Source organism: Aspergillus japonicus, assembly GCF_003184785.1.
Source record: "Aspergillus japonicus CBS 114.51 unplaced genomic scaffold BO86scaffold_12, whole genome shotgun sequence".
Classification (NCBI taxonomy): Eukaryota; Fungi; Ascomycota; class Eurotiomycetes; order Eurotiales; family Aspergillaceae; genus Aspergillus; species Aspergillus japonicus.
The window spans coordinates 392,003-409,119 of NW_020291649.1; the positions used below are offsets into that span (position 1 = coordinate 392,003).

At 54.5% G+C, this 17,117-nt stretch overlaps 7 protein-coding genes across 7 annotated transcripts; 5 read left to right on the forward strand and 2 right to left on the reverse strand.

Moving 5' to 3' along the window:
• Positions 1 to 985: 985 nt before the first annotated feature.
• BO86DRAFT_417450 (uncharacterized protein) lies at positions 986 to 2,908 on the reverse strand (the record flags this gene model as incomplete). The annotated part of the gene is made up of 2 exons (XM_025675028.1): positions 986 to 2,754; positions 2,821 to 2,908. The coding sequence occupies 2 exons, from the start codon at positions 2,906 to 2,908 to the stop codon at positions 986 to 988; spliced, it is 1,857 nt and encodes a 618-aa protein (XP_025529688.1).
• A 499-nt stretch (positions 2,909 to 3,407) lies between these two features.
• On the forward strand, positions 3,408 to 5,130 carry BO86DRAFT_308264 (putative endosome-associated ubiquitin isopeptidase (AmsH); the record flags this gene model as incomplete). The annotated part of the gene is made up of 2 exons (XM_025667772.1): positions 3,408 to 3,557; positions 3,625 to 5,130. The coding sequence occupies 2 exons, from the start codon at positions 3,408 to 3,410 to the stop codon at positions 5,128 to 5,130; spliced, it is 1,656 nt and encodes a 551-aa protein (XP_025529689.1).
• A 92-nt stretch (positions 5,131 to 5,222) lies between these two features.
• BO86DRAFT_34848 (alpha/beta fold hydrolase) lies at positions 5,223 to 6,325 on the forward strand. Its single transcript, XM_025669318.1, has one exon. The coding sequence runs from the start codon at positions 5,315 to 5,317 to the stop codon at positions 6,302 to 6,304; it is 990 nt and encodes a 329-aa protein (XP_025529690.1). The 5' UTR covers positions 5,223 to 5,314; the 3' UTR covers positions 6,305 to 6,325.
• An 832-nt stretch (positions 6,326 to 7,157) lies between these two features.
• Positions 7,158 to 8,358, forward strand: BO86DRAFT_34873 (transcription elongation factor DST1). The gene has a single exon (XM_025669327.1). It carries the CDS (start codon positions 7,215 to 7,217, stop codon positions 8,118 to 8,120), a length of 906 nt encoding a protein of 301 aa, XP_025529691.1. The 5' UTR covers positions 7,158 to 7,214; the 3' UTR covers positions 8,121 to 8,358.
• BO86DRAFT_358318 (uncharacterized protein) lies at positions 8,348 to 9,166 on the forward strand (the record flags this gene model as incomplete). The annotated part of the gene is made up of 1 exon (XM_025669736.1): positions 8,348 to 9,166. The coding sequence occupies exon 1, from the start codon at positions 8,597 to 8,599 to the stop codon at positions 9,164 to 9,166; it is 570 nt and encodes a 189-aa protein (XP_025529692.1). The 5' UTR covers positions 8,348 to 8,596.
• A 144-nt stretch (positions 9,167 to 9,310) lies between these two features.
• On the reverse strand, positions 9,311 to 10,555 carry BO86DRAFT_308212 (putative pectin methylesterase; the record flags this gene model as incomplete). Its single annotated transcript, XM_025667770.1, has 2 exons — positions 9,311 to 9,868; positions 9,923 to 10,555. 2 exons carry the CDS (start codon positions 10,553 to 10,555, stop codon positions 9,311 to 9,313), a joined length of 1,191 nt encoding a protein of 396 aa, XP_025529693.1.
• Positions 10,556 to 11,546: 991 nt separating this feature from the next.
• BO86DRAFT_387642 (MBL fold metallo-hydrolase) lies at positions 11,547 to 13,174 on the forward strand. Its single transcript, XM_025671642.1, has 4 exons — positions 11,547 to 11,892; positions 11,962 to 12,109; positions 12,159 to 12,524; positions 12,574 to 13,174. The coding sequence occupies exons 1-4, from the start codon at positions 11,665 to 11,667 to the stop codon at positions 12,864 to 12,866; spliced, it is 1,035 nt and encodes a 344-aa protein (XP_025529694.1). The 5' UTR covers positions 11,547 to 11,664; the 3' UTR covers positions 12,867 to 13,174.
• Positions 13,175 to 17,117: the final 3,943 nt, after the last annotated feature.

Below are 17,117 nucleotides of genomic sequence, written 5' to 3' on the forward strand. Positions count from 1 at the left end.
ATACATTCCGATCTTCGCGCCAACTTATATTTGTTCTCTTTCTTTATATATCTCTTGGCATGATCTTGGTTGCTTCAGGTAACCTCTTCCCACCATTCGCTAATATGTACTATGTACTATTCATTATTCATCATCTCTCTTGAAAAAATTCCCCCCCTCTGAGGGGTCGCTTTTTGATTCCTTTTCTTTATTAGGATTGTAGTCTAATTCTATGAAGCGGCGACTCTGGGTCGTCAGTTGTACAAAAGCCCGTTCTTCCACGCCCATCGCCCCCGTTGGGGGAGGCTGCTGTGCGACAGCATATCTAGACCGTGTCCACAACAGTAGATAGTATATAGATGCGTAGATCCAGTGGGCTGATATACCAACGGTAAATAGCAAACCATGTAGCTCTGGCCCATCATATAAAGAACCCCTGCGGAAGTGATGGTCCGCCTCGTCTCTGCGGGGTGATGCACCCCGGCCAGCCCGCCTGGGGGCCGGGTGAGAGGCAGCTCTAGTCAACCCTTCTGCCCGCATCCTGCGGACACAAACTGGAAGACTTTCAGGCTGCCACGGCCGGCTCTGGGCTTGTGCGGAGCGAAGCCCGCGCGCAGTGCATATTGGCTCTCAAGCCGCGTGCGGCTTGGTATATGTTTCGAGAGGCGAGAGAGTGTCGATCGATGAGGGGGGAATGGCCTCCTCTCGTCTCGTAGAAAGAAGAGTTCCATGTCAAGTATATCCACAGAAGGTATGGCACGGGTCAATCGTCCAACCGCCGACGGGGACGGGGCCATCGGGTTTCGGGTATGGTGACAGGTCGAGAAGATGTTTATATAGTATAGTACAAGGGTCCGATGGGTGAGGGACCGCGATGGTCGAAGTACCTCTCGCACGCGCGCGTGCTCTTGTCTCTGGGATATGCTTTTGGATTTTGTGATCTGTTTTGTTTTGCTGTTCGTTCTTCGTTGGTGCTTCTTCTTTTCCAGACGCTGTTAGGGTGAGTTCAGTGCAGTCTCTTCCCCTTGGTGAGGTGAGCCCCCAGCCGGGAATGTGTCATCGTGGCGCCGAGGGCTCGAGCGAGCGACCGGACCGACTGGCGGTGCTCGTAGTGGGAGTACTCGATGCAGATGTCCCACAGGACCGGGCACGGGATGATTTGCACGCACACGTCGCTGACGTCGTAGTCCAGGTTCTCCTGGAAGCACATGGTGGGGTCCGGCTGCTGCTCGGGCTGCTCTGCGGCGCCGTTGTTGTCAAGAGCGGCGGTGACACTGGGTTCGGCGATGAGGGTCTTGGGCAGGGCGTCGAAATCCGGCTTCGGGGTGCGGACGGCGTGCTGCGCCAGGCCGGGGATCGCGCGCACACAGTCGTTGATCGATCGGCCGGGGAACACCATCGGCAGCATCTCGCCGAGGGTGAGTCCGTCGCGGCCGCGGTACAGGGAGAGGGTAAGGATCTCGAAGAGGTCGGCGGCGGCGGCGCGCGTCTCGGGGTCGAGGGCGAAGAGCTTGCGCGCCACGGGCGAGTTGGGGTCTGGTTCGAAGTAGAGCATGAAGCGCTTCTCATCCTGCGGGTACATCTCGTTGGACTGGATGCGTAGCGGCTCAAAGGGCCGGCGGTCCCAGTGCAGCAAGGCCGCCCTGTCGTCGGTGGCCCGGGAGCGCATGTCGTCTAGCATATATCGTAGCGGGGGCCGCCATTTGGTCTGGATGTTTTTGTAATGGGCATCGATGACTTGCTTCAAGGAGGCGACTTCAGAAAGGAGCGGCTCGAAGTCGGCGCGCGTGGTTGTCGGGCGCGCGGCCAAGCGGGCCACACTCTTGTACAGCTCATCCAGCTGCGTCAGTTTCTCGACAACGAGTCTGTTGAGGCCGTTTGCTCGGTGTTCTGAGTTGATCCGAGTCATTGCGCGACCGCGGGCCAATTTGGCTACGTGGTAATCCGGCACGCTCGATGACATCTTGTCAACCCTGTCGATGTCCGCCAGCAACTGCGAATGGAGATCGGATCGAATGCGGGGCTCGTAGCGATGCTTTCCTACGTCCCGAGCAAAATTGGAGAGGTCCGGCGTGACGATGAAAGGGGCTGGCTCACGGCCCGGAATAGGCGGGAAACCGTTGGCCGATGCTTGCTCTGTGACACGGATACGTTCCTCTTCAGCGTACTTGACACCCTTTACGTTGGCCCAGAAGCAAATCTCATCGTGTCCGGCAACCATGATGTTGTGCCGAGCGACGTTCTCGGTCAAAATCGCGGCGCGTTTGCGGTCGCCGGGTTCGCGGGGGATTATGCCGTTAATATCATCCTGAGGCAGCACAGCCAAAAGGCGGACGGCACCGTATGAGTGCAAGCCCGTTTGCCATAGACAGGTTTCCATGAAGCTAGAAATCCATCGGGTTGTAGTCATGTGGTCTTTCTGCGTGGGCGGGCGCGTCAAGTTGGCGACCACCAGCAAGTTGGGATTGCAAGGTAGTGCCCCGCTGGTATCGGCATTCTCAGGTCCCTGCTCAGGAAAATGTTCTTTCAGAAGCTCCTCCCAGGCGGAGACGTTACGAGGGTTTGTGTCCAGCAATTTGTAGCCCTCCCCTTTCTCAGTTAGAGGCTTCAGGAACTTGTCAAAGATAAACAAGTCCGGCTCTAACATAACATGCCGACGCGGACGAAGGAACTCGTTGACTTTCGACGAGAAGAGTCCGCAGCCTGGCCATAAATCGAGAATATCCATGGGTGCATTGCGGTGAAGGAACGGTGCGAGGCGCTGCATAACGTGGACTAGAAGCATTCCATGATTAGCGTCGACTGGTATCGTATTACGAGTCGAGTGAAGGCGCAACTAACCACCAAGCTCTTCACTGACTAATTCCGGCTTCGTCACATGGCGTTTCAATCTATGATTATGGAGATGATCATAGAGAGCAGTAGCCATGGGAGGACAGGTAGAGTCAGGGGCTTTCCATCGTACCCTGCTCGCCGCGTTTTTTGATTTTGAGACGCCCTTTACCACCGACTTGACTGGGAGTTTTGCCGCCATTTTAGAAGGTGTTAGGGCGATTGTAGCACAACTGCCTCAGCCGAGTGCTCATCGCCAGATTGAGCGTTATGATGCTGGTTGCAAAGGTGGAGGGAGATAATGCAGAGAAGAGGGGAGGCAAAAAGAGGGTGGGTGTGGTTTGAGAGGAGGTTTTAAAAATGTTGGAAAATGCGGGCGGAGGTTCCGCTCGCCGCAGCTTAAGCTCCTCCCTCTCTCTTATCTCCTCCGGCCTTCACGCCGCTGCTTCTTCCCCTCTCCGTCCGTCCATCCCTCCAACCATTTTTCCGTGGCAACGAACCTGAAGAGTATGAAACACAAGTCCAGATCATCTCTCCAAAGCTCAGCCACTCGTTGACCCTCCTTTATTGTACCTAGGACAGACGCTCGGTCAAAGATGGCCGCCCATCTGCCCTCAACAGCCGGTGCGGGGGTTTCCTCTCCACAGAGCGTCGAGTCGATCACTCGCTTGGCTCAGGATTACGAATACAACCCTTCCGTTCCTTTACGGTACTGGCTACGGACAGCCTCGACACTCATTAGAGAGGTACGGTACTCTACTTACTCTGTCGCCTATGCCCGCGCCGAACTAACACAAACGCCGTTGTTGACAGGCTCGCATCTACGAACGAGAACATCACGAAGAACAAGCGTACCTACTACTGTTTAGACATGCTCAGCTCGTGCTGGTTCATCTGGCTGAGCATCCGGAGGCCAAGGATGAGAGGAATCGCAAAGCCTTGGTGGAGGCGGAGAAAGAGGTCAAACGAAACCTGAAGGTTCTCGAGACCCTGAAGCCCCGCATAACCAAACGCTACGAACGTTACCTCCACTTGATGCGCGAACGGCAACACCGCGCCTCGGTTACAGCCACACCTGCATCTCCAGCAATTCGGCGACAACTGCCTCAAGATCCTGCGTTAGCCGGTGTTGCAAAACCCTTGGAGGCTGGAGAGAATCGCGACCTGGCCGTGAAGCTGGCCCGGACGGAGATCAGTCGCAGAGCCACCGTTCGCGAGGCCATACGTCAAGCTGGTATCTCTCCGGAGGAGGAGCAGACTCGTCGTGCAGCCGGAGTGTGGGGTGACTGGGAACATGCTCTACGCAAAGATGCCGATGACGACTTGAGCCAACGCATTCACAATGTGCGACTGAGGATGGAGGGCGGTCCGCAGGCGGACCTTCCTGCGCCGGGTAACAACAAGAAACATACGACGTCGTCGCGTCCAGCTGCACCAGGCAGCAGCGCGACCTACAAATATCCGACTGTTCCCCGTCAACGGCCTACTGATATTACCTCCCCCTCCGTTCAAAAAGAGCTGCATGGTCTCTTTCCGCCTGCTCCAGGGGTCCCCGCACTGCCACCTAAAGAACCGCCCCACGGCCATGGACTGGATGGAATGTCAGCGCCTCCGCCTCGTCCGGACAAGCGCTCTCCAACATCCACACCGGCATTGGTACCAGCAATTCCTGCTAAGGTACGGCCAAAGTCTGACAGTGAGCGCACCGACCTAGATCCGTCCAGCTTCACTTTCAAGCCGTCTGCCTACCTGGAAAATGGCACGCCATTGCGGACTCTGTTCCTCCCGCCCGAGCTACGGACACACTTCCTGTCCCTGGCCGCACCGAACACACAAAGGAACCTGGAGACATGTGGGATACTGTGCGGTACATTGATCTCGAATGCACTGTTTGTGTCGCGACTTTTGATTCCAGAGCAGACCGCCACGTCAGATACGTGTGAGACAGTGAACGAGACAGCTATCTTTGACTACTGTGACTCAGAGGATCTAATGGTGCTGGGCTGGATTCACACACACCCAACCCAGACGTGTTTCATGAGCTCACGCGATCTACACACCCATTGCGGATATCAGGTAATGCTTCCGGAGAGCATAGCGATCGTATGCGCACCGAGTAAGATGCCAGACTGGGGTGTTTTCCGATTGACTGACCCTCCGGGGTTGAGGACGGTGCTCAATTGCACGCAGCCGGGCCTGTTCCATCCTCATGGGGAGGCAAATATATATACTGACGCTCTTCGCCCAGGGCATGTATTTGAAGCCAAGGGCTTGGAGTTCGAGACCGTCGATCTACGGCCCAACGGGTCCAACTTTTAAGATGCATCATCTAGCGAGTAAGCCTATATCGAAGAAGTTTAAGTTTTCCGAGATATATTGTTCAGGAGTGTTGTGCTTGGGTGCCGATCGTCGGCCTGTAAGATTGAGACCAAGCCCAGATTGGCCAGTTTAGTGTCTTGGTTATTCCGTTCCCAGCGGATTTGTTGTCCCAGGATTATTCTACATGAGCTCTTACCCACGAGCAGTTGAATCCACGATGCCAACGTCGGATCTACGCAACGGCGGTTTTGTCTCGGTGGGGACTCACCATCTGTTCGCCACGCTGAGCGGCATTTCTCGGCTTGCTGGGCACCCGCTCGTGATTTTTATCCCTGGCGCGGGGGATGTGGCTTCGTCCTACTGCGCCGTCGCACGCCGAGTCGGCACCTTTGCGACGCTCCTCTTATACGATCGGGGTGGACTAGGTCGCAGCGAAGATGGTCCAGATCTGGTGCACCATCGCGCCACTACGGCTGCCCAAGAACTGCACACACTACTTGACCAGGCGCAGCTGTCACCTCCCTACGTTGTTGTCGGTCATTCCTATGGCGCGATCATCGCACGCGAGTTCCTTCATCTGAATCCTCGAGCGGTGGCTGGGATGGTCCTTGCGGATGGCTCGACGGAACGGCAGCCTGAGCTCTTGCAAGATCCCGAGCTTGATATTGCTGCTGTGCAGGGCGGGTTGAATTTTGCACAGGTGACTGGTTTGCGGGCCAACACTCAGTTGTCGCGAGAGGAGTGGCGGACGCGGGCAAAGGATATTGCCCGCGGGCAGCACACCTGGACAGCCGAGGCCAATGCTTTAATAGAGCTGTGTCAGACACTGGGGGCGAAAGAGCAGTATCGACACCAAGCATTAGGAGAGAAGCCGCTGTCGGTGATTCGGTGTCGTGGGTCGCTGGACTACCGAAAGATCTACGAAGCGGGTGTGGCTGCGGGCAATGGTAGTGAAGCGCAACAGAAAGCATTTGAGCGCCTGCTAGAGCGCTGGGATGGATTGGACCAGGCGATGCAAGAGGACCAGCTGCACTTGTCGAGTCAAAGCCGCCTGGTGTATTTGGAAGACTGTGGGCATCATGTCCATTTGTTGCGTCCGGAAGTAGTCGCCGACGAAGTACGCTGGGTGCTAGGAATGATCATAGCCGACAAGACTGGTCGAGTTTTAATTTAATTCTGGTGCTATTGCGCGTAATGCTAGTTGGTGGTGAGTGACTAGTGAGGTGATGGTGATGGTGGTGATGGTGATGGCGAGGGTATGTCATGTTGATCGAAACAATCGGAAGTAACGGAGACTTGACAGTCAACCAGCTGTCTCGCCATTCGCTTGATAATAACTCACCTCCTCCATCTACCTCTTTTCACTCATATCTACCTGCATATCCAGCAGGATCTTTATCAGATGCTTCATACTCCATCCGGTGCTTGCCGTGTGGGATAGTCAAAATACACTATTCCTGATCGGGCATCCCCAGGCTTGGCATTGCTTGTCGCATTTCATCTTCTCATCTTCTCTCTTCTTCACTTATCTTCTTCGATCCTCGTCCTTTTCTCCCTCTCTCCATCCGACATTGCTATCCTGGCTCAGCCTTGGGACTTAGCATCTTCCAAATCTCTCCCCTCTTCGTCGGGCCGCATTATTTTGCGCTTTCTTCCTAAGAAATCGCCTGCCCGCATCGCTCAAGTCGCTTGTCGCTTCCTTGCAGCTGGACGAGTCCCGCTTCGTGCAACCGCCTAAGTGAGTCCGTCTCCTGTCTCTACACCTCAGTTCCTCCTACGTGTATGAACCCGGGCGGCTTCAAGCTTTGTTTCCGGTCGCAAGCTATCCCCAGTACTGTGCAGTGGTCACAGCCGGTGCCCCCGCTGCTCCTGCACGTGCTCTATTTGTCGAAGTGGACGGTGTATGAGGACCGAGGTTGCGATGCCATATTGTCGTCTGTATGATGTGGACAGAATGTTACTCCGAGGAGCAGCGAGCTCTGGTCGCCTTTCACGGAGCTATTAGGACCTGTCACTGACCGGGAAGCACAGAAATCTAAAGGCTCCTTCCCATAACTACTACCCTCCGTTACCTACCGCCCACCATGCCGATGGACGCGAAGGAGATCGAACTCAAGGCCAAGGCTCTGACCAAGGCGGCCACCCAGAACGAGCCGCCCGCCAACATCGTCGCCCTGCTCAAGGAACTACAACAAGGCGTGCGAGCGACGGAGGATCTGCTGCGGTCGACGCGCGTGGGTATCATCGTCAACAAGTTCAAGCAGCATAAGGCGCCGGAGGTGGCGCGGCTGTCGAGCGAGATCGTATCGAAGTGGCGCAACGAGGTCAACAAGCAGAAGGCGGGCGCATCGCCGGGCCCCAGCCAGCGCTCGAGCAGCTCGCCGCGGCCGACCCCGAACGGCACCGCCGCGTCGACGCCCTCAGATAAGGCCGCGAAACTGTCCGTGCCGCCGGACAAGCGCACGTGGAAGGCCGACGGGGTGGACGTGAACCAGACCTCGAACCGCATCCGCGACAGCTGCATCGGCCTGATGTACGACGGGCTGTGTTTCAACGCGACGGAGGCGCCGCGGACGGTGCTGGCCAAGGCCTCGACCGTGGAGGCGGCGGCGTTCAGCGCCTACGGGCCGGAGACCAAGGAGCAGTACCGCACCAAGATCCGCAGCCTGTACCAGAACCTGAAGAACAAGTCAAACCCGATGCTGCGCGTGCGGATCCTGAGCGGGGAGGTCACGGCGGAGCACTTCGTCAAGATGACGCACGACGAGCTGCGGTCGGCGGAGCAGCAAGAGCGCGACCGCAAGATCCAGAAGGAGAACATGGACAAGGCGATGGTGGCGCAGGCGGAGCGCAGCATCAGTACCAGCCTGCAGTGCGGCAAGTGTGGCCAGCGCAAGGTGACCTACACCGAGGCGCAGACGCGCAGTGCCGATGAACCGATGACCCTGTTCTGTACTTGTATGAATTGTGGAAAATCATGGCGGCAGTGATTTCTTTCTGTATTTTCTGATTCGGGGATTACTTTTTTGTTCTATATCTTATCTGCGACGGAGGGGCGGCGGCGTGGAGTTACTTTACCTTGGGCTGATCAAAAACATTTCCTGTCGTTCTTGACATCAAGTGACCGCTTATGTCATCGTTCATAACCTGACTGCATAGACTGCACTGGCCATTGCAATCAACGTCATTCGCCTTTCATCATTGAGCTGGACCATAAGTAATGGCTTGGGTTGCTTCTGCGTGTTAGCTCTGAATCCAATCAAACATTCTTCTTGCCAACTTCAACAAGCTACCTAACCAGGTGACATCGATTGGCCTATACTCCATTCCACACCAGCTACCTACCATACTTAAGTCTATACAACCCCACAGCCACCTCCATACAGCCACCGAATAACAACCAAACCACCACCCCACACCCCTCTACTTCTTCCCAACCCAAACCCAATACACAAACCCCCCCAAAATGGCCCCCGCAACCCCCACAAGCGACGCAAGGAAGCGTTCTCTCCTCCTCCAGAGAACCCACACCTTCCTCACGCACCTCACCACCCAAGCCCCACTCACCCCCACCCTCCTCTCCAATTTCTCCAGCGAGATCAAAATCCACGAGCACGGGCTCCCCGCCCTCGCCCCCTTCCTGGGCAGGGATTACGTCGGCCTGGACGCCGCGCGACGGTACTTCGAGGAGATGGGCGCGCATCTCCGGTACGAGGGGATGCGGTTCGAGGAGGAGGCGGAGTGGGTGGTGGATGTTGCGCGGGGGGTCGTGGTGGTGCGCGGGTGGGCGCGGTTTGAGGCGCGGCGGACGGGGCAGGGGTGGGGGGAGGGGTTTGTTTATCGGTTGCGGATGGGGGGGGATTCTTGCGAAATTGAGGAGGGGGATTTTCCTGAAGGGGAGGGGGAGGTGAAGGTGAAGGAGTATTTGGTTTGGGCGGATACGGGGGCGGCGTATTTGGCGTTGCGGGGGGAGTTGCGTGGGGAGGGACAGGGGGAGGAGCTGGGGCTGGGGCAAGAGTCTGGATTGGGGTTGTGAGGGCTGGATGAGAAGCGGATTGTTGCCATGGTGGAAGGGGGTGATTGTGTGGATGATTTGATTTGTTTGAAGGGGAGGTTGATGCAGTGGGATTATGAAAGCGCAAGTTTGTGGATTGAGTGCAGAAGTATATGCTACTACCTATCAGTCCTTGCCGGCGATATCCCAATCAATCCACGCAATGTTGCCCGCCGCGCCCTCCGGCGTCAGGAACACCTTCTCCAACGAATCGTACCGCTTGTACTCCTGCGCATCCAGCAGGACCGCCACCCCGCCCGCCTTCCGGCCCGTGGCATTGAAGCCCGGCCCGTAGGCGCGGTACTCGGCCATCAGCGTCTGGTTGGCCGCCCACCGGTCCTCCCAGTTGATGTAGCCGGACGGCTCGATGCTGCCGTCCTCGTAGCTGTTCACAAAGATGGACCGGTGCAGCGAGTTCCACGGCCGGCCGAGCGCACATTGGCCCTTGATCTCCGACACCAGGGACGAGTTGGCGGCGTTGACAGTCGAGTCGACGATGTACACGCCGTAGTTGTTCTCGAACGTCGTGTTCGTGCCCTTCCACGCCGTGATGCCGCCGCCGCACGATCTCAGAAGAATGGAGGACGATTGGATCCAGGCCGTGCCAAACCCATACAGGAAGTCGGTTTGGCCGGCGATCACGGACTTGTGGAAGTAGGCATTGCCGAGTTTGCCAATGTAGACCTGGCAAAAAGCGTTAGTGGGAGCTTTCAATCGAAAGGAGGGCCATGACCGTACGGTGTCCTGGTAGGAGTAAAAGCCAGAGTAGTAGAAGCCTCCGTTGGCACGGCTGAAGCTGATCGCATGGGCAGGCCCATCGCTGTACTCGGCCCACAGGTTGCGAAAGTCGATGTTGTACACTCGGAAGTCGGTGTTGCCAAACGGCGTGTCCGCGGGAACAGCAAACCCCGTGGTACCCGACCCAGTCAGGCTGGCGTCCAGGGTGGGCGAGACGATCAACACGCTAGAGTAGACATTGTCCACCGACTGGCCGGTGTTGTCCTGGTTGGCAGCAGCCCAGGTGATGGTGACGCGGTTGCGAGTAGGGTCAGTAAGAGCGCTGCGATCGGGTTGCTGGCCGAGCAGAGTGACCGGGCCCGGGCGCGTCAGGTTGAGTTGCTCATGGTAGGTTCCTGCAAGCACCAGAATGGTGTGGGAGGAGTTGTCGTTGGGCAGGGAGGCAAACGCAGCCTGGATAGACTTGAATTGAGCGGCGGGGTGCGACGAGTTGGACACGATGATCGTGCCCTCAGGGCATTTCAGACTCGTCTGGCATGTCTCACGAGTGGCTGTCGAGAGACGCGGCTGGAGCGCAGCCGAGTGCACAAGCAGAACGTGCAGAAGAAGCAGAAGACCACGATAGAGAAGCATCGTGACTGTGGGTGCTATCCCTGGACTCGCTGACCCCGGCGGTCCTGTTCACCGCATCTTATATGCGGAGGCGCAAATCCGGGGTTATAGAAGAACGGGCGCTGTCAAGCTTCGGCGCCGGCTCTACCCCAGAGCACGGCTGGGGAAACCGGAGAAATCAGTCTGGGGACGGAGAATTGGATTCCGCCTGTGAGGGTGACCTGGAGATGGCGGCAGGAGAGTCGAGCATTGCGGTTGGTGGATGAGGTAGTTGGCCGAGTAGCGTGCAGAACCACAAGATTAAGTCAAGTTGAAAATGAGCTCATGCGTGCACAAAGTCAATATCGGACATCGGTCTTTGCGGGAGAATCCTTAAGAGTGAGGGGAAACACGGCCCATACATTGCGGGGTTATAGCCTCATCAGGCAATGGTCGATTGCCCAGGAGCAGTCGCAATCAAGGTGATACGTCGTGGAGAATTGCCCTTTTCAGTTCAATGACAAGAAGGGAGGCTCTCTGGCAGTCATCGTATTGTTCTGCTTTGGATTCTCGAAGACCAGCACTCCTGTGAGTAGCTCTTGGTCGACAGCTCACGCTCACCAGAAATGCATCAATCCATGGCCTATATCTGTTATATCAGGTCCTCATGATCGAGAGCAAGTGCAGTCACTGTCACACTCAATAAGACCAACGGCAGCAGTGAAAAGTGGCCACTGCTTTTCAGAGTGCGCACAGAGGGTTGATCTCCCCGGGAGAACACCCAATACTGTATATGTCGAGCAGGTATATGGCTGACAGTGGCTTGTGAGCTTAACCCGAGCCAAGATGCTTCAAGGGTCGTGACATGGAGGTAACGCCTCTCCGAACTGGAAGCAGAAAGTGAGTGTGGTGTTGTAAAGTTCAACAATGGGGATTTGAAGAAGTCAAAACAATCAATTTCAGCCTAAGGCACCCAGAACGTCAGCTGGTGGTAATGTGACTGCCAGCCAGAAGCCTCACCATCTCTCGTCAGCACAATTGTATCTTTTTATGACACCGATGCTACACTTCGAGTCTCCACCATTCCTTTATTCGAATCACAGTTGCAGGCTCGATTCCGGACGAAACGACGACCTTGAAACAGCATCAAGATGGTGCATCCAAACCTTGTAGAGGTCGACTCCCTCGAGGCTGTCCTCCTAGTCGACAATGACCTCGACCCGATGTCGACCATTGCGCCCGATACAGTTCAGATCTCAGGCCTTATGCGTACGCTGGCCACACAATCCCCGCACAAGATCTCGGATCGCGGGGATGCACACAAGGAGCTCCACATGGAAGATATTTGCTGTGCCGCGCATGGTCTGTCCATTCTTGTGGTATGTTTGACGTCTCTTTCATAGTGACCTAGATCCACAGAGAACGGACAATGACTGACCGCGCAACAGAAAGCGACTAAGGACGGCAAAAGTCATGCTCTGCTCTTCGACGCGGGACCCGAAGGTAGCGTGTGGGAGCGCAACGTCAAGAGACTACGGCAAGACTTGTCTTCCGTGGAGTTGGTCCAGTTATCGCACTGGCATCGAGATCACTCGGGTATGAAGATCTCTGCGAGCATCGAGCACAGAATTGCTGACGGTATCAGGGGGCTTGACTCGAGCTATTCAGATGATCACAGAGGCTCGACAAGCCAATAGCACTCCAGGCGAACTAATCATCGACCTGCATCCAGATCGTCCAGATTACCGAGGCATGGCTATCGGGGACGATATCATCTCTCTTCAGGCTGATCCGACATTCGAGGAACTGCAAGCAGCGGGCGGGACCATCGACAAGCGAGTTGAAGGACATACAGTCCTCGATGATTACTTCTTCATCTCAGGGGAGATACCCCGGCGGACCTCCTACGAGACTGGCCTGAGGGGTGGTATGCGATTCAGTACTGAGGAGAACGACTGGTCCTCCGATGAGGTGATCGCTGACGAACGGTTTTTGATGTGTAACCTGAAAGGTGAACGCCCTTTCCTCATGCTTGGGGACTCGTATGCTCACTGAACCAGGGAGAGGAATTGTTATGTTCACCGCGTGCAGTCACGCAGGGGTCGTCAACTGTGCACGACATGCGGTTGAAACCCTCGGTGGCTCTGTGCCTCTCCATGCGGTTATCGGGGGTTTCCATCTCGCAACTAGCGAGGCAGCACAGACAGAGAGTACCGTCAGGGATCTGAAGAAGCTCGATCCGGCGGTTGTTCTGCCTGGACATTGCTCGGGATGGAGGGCCAAATTTGCGATTGAGAGGCATATGCCGGGCGCGCTGGTTCCGTGCTCGGTAGGGATGAGGATCTCGTTCTGATGTATGTCTACAAGGCCTCGGGCCGACGACCTGTACGTGCTTTTATTCTTCTTTTGAGGATGTCGCCCTGGCTGTGATATGTGCATCCACCCTTAGACGCGGAGTAGGTCAAGCTGTCAATATACACCATTCCACTAGGTCAAGTCGGCGCTGCTGTACCATTATCTAGCCAGAGCAGACGAAACACAAATCATACAACATGGTAATTCTCGCTGACGAGCTGGAGGGCTCAGGATACGCTAGACAGACTGACTCGCCCATACTGTTCTCCTCGACCGATTATCCTCGGTACGGCCAGCCACCGGAACTAGAGCGCATCTCGCCGCCTATGCCCGTGTATATATAAGATCCTTCGAAGCACATGCAACTGCCAGACATTCTACACAATAATCATACAAAATGACCATCACCGCTTGTTTCATTCCAATAGCCGTGCTCACTGAGATATACTAGACAAAACAACATACTTCAAGCCACCTAACTCTCTACCAAACCACAAACCAACACACCTAACAACACCATCAGACCACCAAAAACCATCCATCTTACCTTCGATCTCACTCCCCAAACAGCCCAATATACCCACTGATAGTTTCCAGTAACAACCAGCGAAGCCCCACACCCACCTCCAGTGCATACCAATCTCAACCCCAATCAGATCTAAGACATGGCACTCGCATTCACATTCCCAATAACATCATCCACCCCCCCACAGTACAAGGCAAGCATTTGACACAGCCCGGATTCTAGGCCCTGAAGGGCATAACCTGGGTTTTTCTCTTTGGCTATGGGGTAGGTAAGGTAGCTCGGGAGCTGCGCCCCAAACATACCAACCCAAGCGTCGTCCAGCATTTTTAGGTTTGGTTGCATCCGCAGGAGATGAGGATAGAACTGTATATAGTGACCGTTCACTTACTCAGACCTTTTGCTGATTCATACATGCTCAGGGGCATAACTATGCCGCCAAGCTACATAGAGCCTTATAGCTGCATGACCATCAAAAATAGCAGAGCATATAGAACTCGAACCATGATAGCGATACTCATAAGATCAATCATACCTATAGCACTAAACACCCTTCTCCCTTCCTTTCAAGCCGGATAATAAGAGAAACCACTTTGATCAGGAATTGCATTTCATCACCCCCCAAACTCCTCCGCCGCGTGTACAGTACAGTGCATATTAGCCCACCAAACCGTACCATGCAATCCAGCACCCGCACCTGTGGATAAGATACTATACTCCCACCAAAGGTTCAGGTACAGGACAGTCTTACACAGCAAAGAAACTTCAGAGAGGAGTCCGCCCCTGTCCAATACCAAGCCCAGTAAACAGGAATAAGGTTTGGTGGTTCCCTCGTCTTGGATGAAAGATCTCCGATATGCGGCATGCATGAAGCGATGCACGACAAGTTTTGAGCCATTGGTTGGGTTTTCTTGGGACATACTCTATTCGAGGGGGTGCTGGTCTTGGGGAAGGTTAGATGGTGGTGGCTTAGTTGGGTTCATGTCATACTATATGCAAGTATGCGTATGCTTCTGTGATGATGATGGCGGGTGAGGGATGGTTGGATGGGTGCATCAGGGGATGGGTTGGGTTAGTGGGTGATTCGTTCGTTGGTGGGCGTGAATGTCGGTGTATCGTCCAGTGCTTATGCTTGGATTTGGCTATGCATGTTGGATGTGTGTGTGTTGTGGTCTGGGGTCTGATAGGTTGGGGATATCTACGGTGGACAAGGGGGAGGTTGTTGTTGTTTTTATTGTTGTTGATTCGGGAGATGTGATTTACAATGGCGATTGTCGATGGTCACTTAGATCATGAGATGTGTTGTGAGTGGATAAATTTGCACCCAATGATCCTTGAATTCGTTGTTTCTTTTTGAGTCTGCTATACTCAAAGCCGGCAAAGTCTAATCATCTAACTTTAACCTCTTGCATAGACACAACACAATGATCGACCGCCCGCCGTGGGAATCTCGGGAGAATCCTATGGCTTCAGCGCAGTTACTCGGTTAGGCCAAAACAAATCCAAGGTAACACAAGGGCCCAAATCTGCCAGATTGACAGCCAGGAGGAAGGCGCAGCAAGTACGGAGTACGCAGCCAGCAGCCAGCATTTCTTCTTCTTCTTGTTCGTCATCCCCCCTTCGCTGCGCCAAGACAATAATCGAGGGAGGAATGCACGGCAGGTCTTGGCGGTGATCGTGCGGAGGGAAAAAAGGGGGTTGGACGGGGGGAACTTGGAGAGGAGGAGTGGGTTTGATGCTCCTCTTCTCCATGGGGTTTCTACTGCAACAATAGTATATGTGTGTGTGTGTGTGTGCGTGTGTGCTGGTATCTCTGTCCGGTGATAGTCAACTCAGTGGTGCCAAGAAAGTGTATAGATCGTCCAGACGATAACGACCACTGCGAATGACAAATCCAAGAGTCTTCGCCTGCTCACCCACCCCCTTGTTTCTTATCAGCATGACATGCACAGTCAGAGACTTGAGAAAAACGGACAAGTGTTTTCATGCCAAGAGCGGCAGTCATCCTCATTTCCATCATCATCATCATCATCGTCGTCTCTGCCAAAGTGGGATTGACTTCGGAACCGCAGAATTGGTAAGTTGCGCGGCGAGAGATTTCCCCCCTTTCGATTGACACTTGATCGATTCTTCTCAATTCCCAAGATTCAGTCCGTCCCTAAATTTAGTGTCCGGGTCCATGAGTGCAATTAGATCGGGATTTGCGACCTATCCGAACACACCATTCGATTCAAAACCGTGTTGTCGTTGATTCAAAATTCAGGTCAGCGCCGTAGGAAGGGATGGGAATCTCGCCAAGAGATGCCTTGCTGGGCTCCTCTGCACATCGCCATGCTTGGCGGCCACTGAGCGACGTGACTATTGGCTTGGGGAGAGAATAGAAACACCTGGTCGGGCGGTGATAGTCGTGTGATTCCGGAGTCGAAGGGAGGGATAGAGGGAGGGAGGCGCTTGTACGACCTCGAGGTGAAATCGATTTGAGCCGGATAAGAGCAAAAGAGAAAGAGAGAGATGATTCACCGAGGCGGACATCCTCAAGCCAGGATCAGATAGACAGCTGCAACTCATGCGATGCCATGCTGCCTTCATCGGCCTTGGCAAATGAATGACGCAGTACCCCTGATGTGCGGTCGATCCATCTCATTTGTTGATATCATACTATACTATCTACATGGATAGTATGATCACCAGGTACGAAGACATCCACCAAGTACCGGAGCCAAGGCACGGTAGCTACCGTATGATGCTGGTGAGTGTTGACTGTCACGGCTACCCGAGTGCTCCGTAGTAGTACAACCGCCATCAGTCGATCGATATACTTACTCCAGTCCGGTGTCTCACTAAGCGAAGTAAACAAACCAAAGCGGATCATCGACGAAAGCAGACTAAGAAGACGAGAACAGCCTCTAACAGCCTCATCTGCTCAGCCCGATTGACATCATACGCTCATAGCGATCGACCCGCGACTGCCCCAGGAATGGACGAGGCTCCTCGTTCCCCCCCTTTTTTTTTCGTGTGAGATTAAGCGTTCCCGTATACTTCGTTCAGAGACGACGAACCTACCTTTTGGATCATGCAACTTTCAAGGGGAAAGGAGAAGGGCAGACTCAGGAGCTAGCATCACCGCCCAATGCGGCGATATGCACGGGGGTAGAATATAGCCGGATATGATACCGCAGGGATACGGACGCTGAAACCGAGTGAAACGAGGGGGAGACCTGTCTGATGCGGTGACTGACTTGACTTGACTTGACTTTGCTTACTTGCAGTTGCAGTTGCAGGAAACCCCGATTCGATCAGAAAAATCTTGCTGCAGCCTGCACCTGACTCTTGTTGTGTGGAAGTCTGGGTGAGACTTTTCCTCCGTGCAGATTAGGATTTTGCGGGGAGGAGGGAAACAGTTCCCATCCATGCAGAAGATCCCTTGGCATCGGTGTCTTCCGGGTTGAGCAGTAGTATCTATCGTATAGTATAGTATAGTATAGTATAGTATAGTATATTGCTGGTCGTTAGTTGGTATAGGCACTGATGGAAATTATCAATTCCAAGCATTCTTGATTTGACGGTAGTCGCCATGCTGCTCATGGCGAGTTTCCGTATAGACCTGAACCTGAAGCCCGAGACTCTCTTCCCTATCCTTGATCCCGAGTGATATGCGGAGTCAACAAAATCGCGCACCCTCCTTCAGCCTTACAACAACGGATGACAGACATGCTGAAGGCTGAA

What these genes read in the sequence shown, in the direction of transcription:
- BO86DRAFT_34848 (XM_025669318.1), top strand. Translation starts at nt 5,315, where the DNA reads ATGAGCTCTTACCCACGAGCAGTTGAATCCACGATGCCAACGTCGGAT.
- BO86DRAFT_34873 (XM_025669327.1), top strand. Translation starts at nt 7,215, where the DNA reads ATGCCGATGGACGCGAAGGAGATCGAACTCAAGGCCAAGGCTCTGACC.
- BO86DRAFT_387642 (XM_025671642.1), top strand. Translation starts at nt 11,665, where the DNA reads ATGGTGCATCCAAACCTTGTAGAGGTCGACTCCCTCGAGGCTGTCCTC. An exon ending in CTGGCATCGAGATCACTCGG is followed by an intron (nt 12,110 to 12,158) that starts GTATGAAGATCT and finishes TGACGGTATCAG; the next exon opens with GGGGCTTGACTCGAGCTATT. An exon ending in TTTGATGTGTAACCTGAAAG is followed by an intron (nt 12,525 to 12,573) that starts GTGAACGCCCTT and finishes TCACTGAACCAG; the next exon opens with GGAGAGGAATTGTTATGTTC.